This window comes from Ipomoea triloba, chromosome 10, assembly GCF_003576645.1.
Source record: "Ipomoea triloba cultivar NCNSP0323 chromosome 10, ASM357664v1".
Classification (NCBI taxonomy): Eukaryota; Viridiplantae; Streptophyta; class Magnoliopsida; order Solanales; family Convolvulaceae; genus Ipomoea; species Ipomoea triloba.
Window position 1 is genome coordinate 3,544,986 of NC_044925.1, and position 11,287 is coordinate 3,556,272.

Consider the following 11,287-nt stretch of genomic DNA (forward strand, 5'->3'; position numbering starts at 1 on the left):
GGTAATCATTTCAATTTCACCCCACCACTAAACATGTAAAATACTTTTATCAAAAACACTTTTCAATTACCAATTCAAGTATTTGATCTCAATTTTGATTTCAATTCCCATGTTCAAACCAAAGACACCCTAAATACTTTTAGTCAACATGAATAAAATATAAAACGTGATGTACGAGAACACGAAAGAGAACAAAAATGGAAATACGTAACAAAAGCAAATATAATATTAAAATTAGGCATCTCATCAACTTATACCCATCAAATATTAATTCTTGTATATATATATATATGATGCTCACACTCTTTGATTAGGCCAAAGAGAATATCATATACAAAGAGACAAAAACATCAATACTTGGCCGCCATGGAAGCCGATGCACAGACCCTTGGTCTCTCTCTCCCAGTACCCAGCGTCCAGCAGCTAGTCAAAGACAACCCGAACGCGGTTCCGAGCCGGTATATACGCGACGGCGTCGAATCTCCGGCGTCTGCGAAATCGTTAACCGCCGTAAATAATGTTCCGGTGATCGACATGCAAAAATTAGTGTCTGAGGATTCAGAGGAGTTTCAGAAGCTTCACTTGGCCTGCAAAGATTGGGGTTTCTTTCACCTTATCAATCATGGAGTGAACGGTTCATTAGTGGAGGAAGTAAAACGCGAGATCAAAGGATTCTTTAATCTGCCATTGGAAGAGAAGCAGAGCAAGTATGGGCAAGCGGAAGGGGACACAGATGGGTTCGGTCAGCTCTTCGTTGTGTCTGAGGAACAGAAGCTTGACTGGGCAGATATGTTTTACCTTAAAACTTTGCCAGCCAACATAAGATCGCCTAACGTTTTTCCAAAGCTACCAGAAGCCTTCAGGTAATTAATTAAATCCCCCTTGTTTGATAACATAGTTAGCTACTTAGCTATCACTCCTATCAATCAATTTTAATTTATTTGACCATAATTAGCTATTCGACTTTGTTAAATATTTAATATTTTTTGAGTGCTATTCAATTAATTAACTCTTTGTAAAAACTTATTGCTTTAAAATGTTAAAATTTAAAAGATGTTCAAAGTAATTTTTTCAGTAAGTCTTTTGAAAAAGTAATTTTGAATATAATCAGTTATAAGTTAAACTAATTTATCAAACATTTTTCTACAATCAGGTAATACTATTGACTAAACAAATTCACTAATAACTATTTACCAAACACTCCATTATCTTATCCCAAAAAGGCAAGGTTGCAAAGAACAGCCTAGCGCTAGGCGGAAAATGATTTAAAAAAAAAGGATTGTGTGTGTATTGTAATATATATATATATATATATATATATATATATATATATATATATATATATATATGGGTCACACTTGTGTGAGACCGTCTCACGGATCCTTATTCGTGAGACGGGACGAGACGGGTCGGGTCAAAGCATCATGCAAATGTCATACTTATATGTGCAAATCTCACACTTATATGCTCAAATATAACACTAATCAAAAATACAATTTTTGTTACTTATAAGAGAAAAAGTAATACATTTTTCATAATAAGTAATATTGACAAGTGTCTCCCACTTATAAGGGCAAATATAATACTTTTGAGGAAAAATGTAATACTTTTAAATTGAAATGTAAAAGTATTGTATTTTCCCTTAAAAGTATTACATTTACCGTAATAAGTAACAAAAATTTTGTTCCTGATTAGTATTACATTTGAGCATATAAGTATATATATGGTAAAAACTTGTGTGAGACCGTCTCACCATGAGACGGGTCGGGTCGGGTCGGGTCAATATGCAAAAGCAACACTTATATGCACAAATGACATACTTATATGCTCAAATGTAATACTAATCAGGAATAAAATTTTTGTTACTTATTAGGGTAAATGTAATACTTTTAAGGGAAAATACAATACTTTTACATTTCAATTTAAAAGTATTACATTTTTCCTCAAAAGTATTATATTTGCCTTTATAAGTGAGAGGTACTTGTCAACCTTACTTATTATGAGAAATGTATTACTTTTTCTCTTATAAGTAACAAAAATTGTATTTTTGATTAGTGTTATATTTGAGCATATAAGTGTGAGATTTGCACATATAAGTATGACATTTGCACATATAAGTATGACATTTGCATGGTGCTTTGACCCGACTCGACCCGTCTCACGAATAAGGATCCGTGAGACGGTCTCACACAAGTGTGACCCTATATATATATATATATATATATAATATTACCTCTAGGAATTGCGAAAAGAAAGTTTAATTTTTTCTTTTTTGGCAATCGAGCCATGTGGAATTCCACATGGCTCTAGGAAAAGCAAAAAAAAATAAAAAATTAATAATAATAATCTAATCCCAAAGACTCCTGGTGTCCTGCTCCGATAGAGCTTGTGAGATATATAAATCACGATAATTTATCAATTCATTAGACAAAGTCAAATGACGGTGTATACAAGGAATCTGTCTTTTTTAAGTACAATTTTAATATTGTCATTGTCAAATTTTAAACACTAATCTCTTCTTTCAAATATTATCTATCCAATCAGTGAGTTAATCTTCCTAATCTCTAACATGGTATGACAACAACCGAACCACGTGTTTATGTAACAGCTGTTCTGTCGTTATGTTATGAGTTGTCAATGAAGTGAGGTCAATATTTCTTTACGTTCCAAAACATTGTCTGACCAAAACGGTTAATAAAGAAAAGTTCTCTGATCTATTTCTCTTATGTAGTGTCAACGCAAAATGAAAACCAATAGCATCTATTAGGCCTTCTCCAATAGTAAGTGGAATTTTGGGGAGATTTTGCATGTGTGATTAGGAAAGAGAAAATGAAAGTGGAGGAAAAAAGAAAAGGAAAAAAAAAACAAAACAAAAAACTGAAAAAAAAAATTTAAAAAAAAGTTGTAATTACGCGCCCAGGCGGGCGCATGAGTTGCGCCGCACGCATGTGAGGCGCAACTGCGTTAATTTGGATGGGGCCTACCATGTCTGCAAAATCCCCATATTTGCAGGAGATAAATTTTTATTCTCTCTCTTATTTATTCTCCTTCCACCTCATCTACTTTTTCTTAAAATCTGTGTAAAGTTCATCAATGGGGAGGACCTTATATTGATTTTCTAAATTTTTTTTATTAGTACGTTTAATAGATGTCGTGATTTACATTTTTGCACTTAATTTCTAGCTACCAAGTGATTGAGATTGAAATTAAAAAGATAAATAAGAAGTAAATTCTATTCTTATTTATAGTTTTTTTTTTTTGAAAAGAGTTAATTCCATTTTTGGTCCTAGATTTATAGGTGACATTCCACTTTTAGTCATTTTTTTTCAAAACATCCACTTTTGATCCTAGTATTATTGTGGCATGACCATTTTTGGTCCTCCATCAACAAAACAGTTTAAATTTCGCAAAATACAAGAGCATTTCAGTCTTCGATTTTGATTTTTTTTCAAAAATAAACATAAAAAATATAGCGGGTCAACCTACTTGTATAAAAAATATCAAAATGTCATTGTATTTAACGGCATTTCAATGGTTTTCTTGACGGAGGACCAAAAATGGTCATGCTACAATAATACTAGGACCAAAAGTGGATGTTTTGAAAAAAAAGGACTAAAAGTGGAATGCCACCTATAAATCTAGGACCAAAAATGGAATTAACTCTATTACATTGCAGTATCTGTTCATAACTACTTTCTCAATCAATTGAAGCACAAGAATCAGTATTGCCTCTACTAAGGCTCAAACCCACCACCTCCTATATAAAGGAAAGGGTTTGATGCCACTAGACCACAAGGTCCTTCGCATATAATAGTTAATTAACTATGATTTTTGAACTAAATTCCTTATCATATAATTCTGGACCAAAAGTATGAAATAAAAACTTGTGTGAGACCATCTCATGGACCTTAATCCGAAAGATGAGTTGGGTTATAGGCAATTAGGTGTGTAAGTAACACAATTTCTGTTATAAGTATTACAATATCTATCATAAGTACTGTAATAAGTATTACAATTTCTTTTTGAAAGAAAACGTAGCTATTCCATTAATTCATAACATAAAACGTTTACATCAACGATCAATGAAATGGTAAACCATTCCTTACAGTCAGACATAGAAACAACTTTTCTAACTATGCTATAGAAAACTTGAATCGCAGACTTCTTTCATAACTAGGAAGCTATGTTCCTTCAAGGAGTTTAAAGCTTCATCAAAGATTTGGGTCTTCGTTATCATTCTTTTTTGCTCGCCCAGGATAAGATCAACACTTGCCGAAACCAAACTAAACGATTTATGCTAATGAAAATGAAAAACCCGTGAAAGTAACGAGAGGAAAAATGCTCGTAAAAGTAACGAGAGGAAAACACAATAATAGAGAAAATACAATTTCTTTTATAAGTAAAATTTCACATATAAGTATTACATACATAAACTCTAACTATAAGAAACAACTTTAAACATGTATTTCTTTTATAAGTAACATTTCACATATAAGCATTCTAGCAAAAATCAGTCGCCTAGGATCTTGACCTAAGCCAAGGCGAATTGCTCCCTAGGCGGTCGCCTAGCGACTTAGTCGACTGGACCAAGTTGGCGGCCGACTCGATCGAATTTGGCCGAGTTAACTCGTCCAACTTGGCAGAGTTAGCCGAGTTAACTCGGGTGGCTCAGCCTTGTTAATTTTTTTATTATATTTATTTATATCTAAATTTATTTATTTATATAAATAAAAGAAGTAATATATATATATATATATATATATATATATATATATATATATGACATACACCCACACACATGCACTATTTTTTTTATAGGTCGCCGCTTAGGTACCGCCTAGACCGCCTAGACGCTAGTTTACTGCCCGACTAACGCCAATCTCTTATTGCAACCGTAAGGGCAGCTCAAGTGGTAAGAGAGTTACACCTGCAGCCGAGAGGTCGTGGGTTCGAACCTCAAGCCCTTGAGTTTGTGCCGGTCAGCTATGGGTAACCTAGGCTGATTTACCTCCTTGTGGCTCTTTGCCGGCTAGGGTCACAGGGCGAGGGCTTTACCCACATACTCACATAGTGAGGAGTGGGGTTTACCTCGTTAATAAATTAAATACATGCCAACTACCATATAGTGTGATGGCATTTCGGTTATCATTCCAAATGGGTGGTCATAGATTCGAGTCCGGGTGGCGGGAAAAGAAAAAAGAAGAGACACCTTTAAGCCAGTAGACTAATCTCCATTCGATATTATGATTTCTATCTTATCATAAGTAATAAGCAACTATCATAGATTTGACTCACTTCTCGGATTAATATTATCCCTAAATAATATTTAATCAATTTATAAATATTATTATGAATTAAATAGTCATTTGTTAGTCAAGTAGCTTGTAACTCAATAATACCTTTGTGACTCCCCCAAATAAGAGATCACATGTTCTCACCCCAGTGAGACATTGTATTGAATTTACATTATTTGATACTATGGATGATTGGTTATAATATTGTTGGGCCATGCAGGAATACTATAGAATAGTCATTGGTTATAATACAATCAAATTGTGTAAACCATACTATCAAATAATGTATATTTATTTCAAAAAAAAATAATAATGTACATTCAGAATAAAAATAATGTACATTATATTCAGGGGATGTACATTATTTGTGTACTGAATGTACATTATATTTTATAATGTACATTTCGTATACAAATAATGTTTGTGTACTGAATGTACATTATATTTTATAATGTACATTTCGTATACAAATAATGTACATTCAATATATTAAAAATGTATTTTTTGTTATGATCCACATACCAGATTATATGGATCATGGTCCACACAATAATTTGCCATTATTATATTGTTGGGCCGTGCAGGAATACTATAGAAGCATACTCAGTCGAAATGCACAAGCTTTCCATGAAGGTTTTATGCTTTTTGGCAAAAAATCTGGGAATAAAATCAGAAGAAATGAGTATGCTTTTTGAAGAAGGTATGCAGTCAATGAGGATGAACTACTATCCACCATGTCCTCAGTCAGAGCTTGTAATGGGCCTCAGTCCTCACTCCGATGCTGGCGGCCTAACTATACTCCTTCAAGTCAATGAAACAACAGGTCTCGAAATTAAAAAAGATGGAACTTGGTTTCCTGTTGTCCCTATTCCTAATGCTTTCGTTGTTAATGTTGGAGATTGCGTGGAGGTAAAATGTTCCCTTCATTACTATGTACTAGTACTCAATTAAACTTTGCACTCATGCTCTAGTGGCTCTATGCATCAATAAGTTTGAATCCGAAATCTTAAGGGCCCTTACCTCTCCTGTCCTAGGGAGTTCGGGAGAAGAGGTAAATCATAAGATGTATCTCAGTGGTGCAGTGATCTGAGTGTTTCGTGCTCTAGTGGAATGCATCAATAAGTTTGAACCCAAAATCTTAAGGATCCCTTATGTCTCCCGCCCGAAGAGGTAAATTAAATCACAGGATGTACCTCAGTGGTGCAGTGATTTGAGTGCTTTGTGCTCTAGTGGCTTAATGCATCAATAAGTTTGAACCCGAAATCTTAAGGGCCCCTTACATCTCTTGCCCTGGGGAGCTCGAGAGAGGAGGTATAAATCACAAAATGTACCTCAGTGGTGCAGTGATCTAAGTGCTTCGTGCTCCCGAAATCTTAAGGGCCTCTTATGTCTCCTGCCTTGGGGAGCTCGGGAGAGGAGGTAACTCAGACATTTATCTACATCACAGCCACACTTTGACTTTCACCACTGAGCTATGACCCGCTGCATCAATGAAGTGACCACAAGTTGTTTATTGTTATAATTATTTCTATGTTTTAATTGTAATTTGTAGATCTTCTCGAACGGAATTTATCGCAGCATTGAGCATAGAGCTTTAGTAAGTACAAACAAAGTGAGGATATCTATTGCAACATTTCAAAGTCCGAGGTTGGATAGTGAGTTAGGTCCATCTACGAGCCTTATAAACACTCAAAACTCAGCAAAGTTCAAAAGGGTTAGTGTCCCTGATTTTTTCCGTCTGTTTTTTGGGCGTAAATTGGAGGGCAAATCTCATGTAGATGTCTTGAGGATTGGCAATGACTGACGACAAGTACTACATTCAATCTTGTCGTCAAATGTGTTTCAAATTATTTAAACTCGTGACAATTTGATGTTATATGAAATTAAAGTGGATTATATTTGTAAGTTTGGGTGGTTTTTCTTGTTGCAAGTTTTTGAACGATTATGTTTCTAATTTAATATAATGTTAGTGCTTTTGTGAGTTTGGTTATGGTTACGAGCGATATTGGTATATGTTAATATGAGTTTGTGTTTGTTTAAATATAAGTTATGTCTATCTTTATTATAGTTTTGAAATGAGTTATCTTGTAATTTAGTTAATACCACAAAACGTCTTCTAAGTATAAAATTTTTGGTTTCATACAACTGTGCAAGCAAAAATTTAGAAGGGTTGAATAGACTTTTAAAATTTTAAAATTTTCAAAATAGCACTTAAGTGAGTGAGGGAGTCATACTAGCAACCCGCGCGCATAACCGGCCGTTTTCCCGGTCTATATATACCAATTTGATCCGATCGAGAGATTTGAGAAAATACCTAAGGCAGACCATATGATAGGTTTACATCCGCTTGGTCTAATGTGGTCGCGGAATTAAAATTGTAAGGATTAGATTAATTGAACAAGTTACGAATCTTATTTCGACTACTCTTTGTCATATTATTACGTGAATTATTGCAATATTCATCAATTTCGTGAGAGTGACAATCTCAGCTCATTACTGCATTGTACTATACATACTGCAGTACAATTTCGTGAGAGCCATTCCAAACGCCCTATAAAGAGAAGGCATAATATCCAAAACAAGAACACATGATTTTATACTGGAATAACCCTCATTCAATCCCTTGATAAATTTGATCACATAATCATCTTCACAAGATGTCCTTATCTTCTCAATTGCTCCACATGAACATAATGGAAGAGGTCTTAATACATTCATTTAATCTCGATCTTAAGGTTTTGAATTGAGTATAATATTCTGTCACACTCCGATTTCCTTGTATAAGCCAATTGATTTCATCGTTTAAATCTGAAATCCTATGAGGATCACCTTGAGAAAATCTCAAATCCTCCAAGATTTCCTTAGCTGTGTCAATCCAAAGCACACTTTGTGCTATGGATTTTGATACTGAGTTGTGAATCCAAGTGCTCACAATATTCAATATATTCAGATGAAATTGAATTATTTACGAATCTAATTTTGACTATAGATTAATTTACGAATCTAATTTTGACTCTAGATTAATGTAAATATTTACGAATACAATTTCGACACATCTGGTCATATGTAAGTTTTGAATTAGTGTAATAATATTGATTGATGTAATGTGTAATCATTTTCCTTCTCAATTGCATAATGCAGATAAAATTGAATTATTTAAAAATTCAATTTAAACTAATATGGTCATATTATTAAACATGTAAGGTTTAGATTAATTGCAATATGTATGAATCTAATTTCAAATCCTCCACTGAGGCTCAAACCCACTCCCATCATCCATGTGGGAGTGTAAACCGGGACACCGGGTGCCACTAGACCACAAAGTCCCTCATTATTATTAGCTAAAAAGAAGTTATTGTGATTTATCAAAAGTTTAAAAGGTTATTCAATAAAAAAATTAGTTTTGTTCTAACAACAACAACAACGCAACAACAACAACAACAACAACAACAACAACAACAACAACAACAACAATAATAATAATAATAGGGTCACACTTGTGTTAGACCGTCTCACGGATCCTTATTCATGAGACGGGTCGGGTCGGGTCAAAGCACCATGCAAATGTCATACTTATATGTGCAAATCTCACACTTATATGCTCAAATATAATACTAATAAAAAATACAATTTTGGTTACTTATAAGAGAAAAAGTAATACATTTTTCATAATAAGTAATGTTGACAAGTGCCTCTCACTTATAAGAGTAAATATAATACTTTTGAGGAAAAATGTAATACTTTTAAACCGAAATGTAAAAGTATTGTATTTTCCCTTAAAAGTATTACATTTACCCTAATAAGTAACAAAAATTTTATTCCTGATTAGTATTACATTTGAGCATATAAGTATGACATTTGTGTATATAAGTGTTACATTTGCAATTTGACCCGACCCGTCCCGTCCCGTCTCATGGTGAGACGGTCTCACACAAGTTTTTTCCATAATAATAACATTTGTATTCATTGTAACTAGTATTATTATTTTAAATATAAAATTTTAAAATAGTAAACAACGCACGCGTTACCATGTTATTATGTAGTGTAAACACGTAGATACAATAACTTTACATCGTGTTTGGTTGGAGGGAATTACAATTTCATTTCCACTTAATTCCACCTAATTGCGAATGCAATTAAATTCCTTCGTTTGGTTGGAGGGAATTGCAATTCCCTGGCCTCATTTTCATGGAATTAGAATCACATGGCTCCTCTGGGATCTTAATTCCATGGATTTTATGAAGACAAAAAGATAATCTTGAGACAAAATTACCCCTCCCTTTTTTTAAACTTAAAATTGATATCTGACCTTCCTTTCTAAATTATAGCGTGTATTATTCTTAGCTTCGACTTTCCTTTGTGTATGCTCATTTAAATCTTTATATGCAACAACTATTCAAAACTTTCGTGTATGTTCTTTTAAATTCTTTATATGCAGAACTCTTCAAAATTTGCATTCTTTATATGCAACAAATATAATAATTTGTGAATTAATTTGTCAATTATAAATAACAACAACAACAACAATAGGCATTTCGGACTTTATACTACTTATTCCCCCTCAATTCCCATGTATACCAAACACTGGAATTGAAATTCTTAGTAATTTTATTCCTGCAAACTAAACACTAAAATTTAAACTCTCACTTTATTCCACATTATTCTTTTCCCATGAAATTGCAATTCTTTTCCTACCTAATTCTTTCATTCCAACCAAACGCCTCGTAATGTATTAAATAGGTCTATAATGCTAAGAATTTAAAATTAAGCATGCATTATCGTATCAATTTATTAATAACCCATGCAGCAATAAAATTAAACTCGTACCTATTAACATAAGTTTGAACCCCAAACCTAAGGTCTCTCACACCCCTTGTCCAAGGAAATTTGTAAGAGGAGATGAATTATCGTATAATTCTCAGTGATGCAATGATCTAAGTGCTTATTTATTTATTAGAATCTCACTTCTTGCAGGATTTAAATTCGAACATTTACTAGGCACCGCATCCACACTCAAATTTTCAGCATTGAGTTAATTATGTCCCAGGACCAACATTGTGTATTATAGACAAACGTTCTGTGTATTATAGATAAGCATCTGTGTATTATAGATAATGAATTCTCTGAAGTCATTCGCGTCTGCGTCCACTAACATCGTTTCAGACCAGGGTCCACGATATAAGGATTGATGTATTTATGTAAAGGGCCCTCGAGCCGGTTAACATAATCTTATACGTTGAAGTTATCATTTTCCTTCCTTATTTAGCTAGACTAGATGGTGGTAGATGAAATAATAAAGGTCATTTAATTCGTGAGACTTGGCGCATGGCTGTCTATTTTAAGCTCTGAGAAGTCATAATTATGGGACAACTCAATAGTGATTGTGTAGACCATGGTCTGCGCAACTATGTAGATCACGATCCACAAACGACGTCGTTTTACACATTATTTTTTTACATGATCCGTTGCAGTATTCACTTTTATGACTTATAATCTACATTAATCTAATAAATAAAGTACATTATTCTAACACGTAATGTACATTATTTTATCCAGATGTTTTATTATTCTAACTCGTAATGTATATTATTCTAACATATTAATTACATTATTCTAACACATAATGTACATTATTACAACACATAATGTACATTATTATAACACATAATGTACATCATTATAACACATAACATTAAACAACGTCGTTTTAGACCGTGATCACATCCCACACAGCCTGCAGTACAGTCCACACTCCACACAATAATTTGCGGGACAGCTAGCTAGATATTATTTAATTTTCAGCATTGAATTGAGTTGTTGCATTCACATGAGTGCAGCAGTGTTCCTCTCATTATCTCATATACTTTGTTCTGTACTTCCCTAAATTGAACTTTTGGCAACCAAAAAAATTATATATATTTTCTCTTTTTTTTTTTTTTTTTTTTTTTTTTTTTTTTTTTTTTTTTTTTTTTTTTTTTTTTTTTTTTTTTTTT

At 33.2% G+C, this 11,287-nt stretch overlaps 1 protein-coding gene across 1 annotated transcript; it reads left to right on the forward strand.

The window, feature by feature from the left end:
- The first annotated feature begins 297 nt into the window (after positions 1 to 297).
- On the forward strand, positions 298 to 7,284 carry LOC116033673 (codeine O-demethylase-like). The gene is made up of 3 exons (XM_031276429.1): positions 298 to 863; positions 5,879 to 6,203; positions 6,847 to 7,284. The coding sequence occupies exons 1-3, from the start codon at positions 367 to 369 to the stop codon at positions 7,096 to 7,098; spliced, it is 1,074 nt and encodes a 357-aa protein (XP_031132289.1). The 5' UTR covers positions 298 to 366; the 3' UTR covers positions 7,099 to 7,284.
- The last annotated feature ends 4,003 nt before the right edge of the window (positions 7,285 to 11,287 follow it).

Coding starts and splice junctions, on each gene's coding strand:
- LOC116033673 (XM_031276429.1), top strand. CDS start 367: ATGGAAGCCGATGCACAGACCCTTGGTCTCTCTCTCCCAGTACCCAGC. Junction 864..5,878: donor AAGCTACCAGAAGCCTTCAG/GTAATTAATTAA, acceptor TGGGCCGTGCAG/GAATACTATAGAAGCATACT. Junction 6,204..6,846: donor ATGTTGGAGATTGCGTGGAG/GTAAAATGTTCC, acceptor TGTAATTTGTAG/ATCTTCTCGAACGGAATTTA.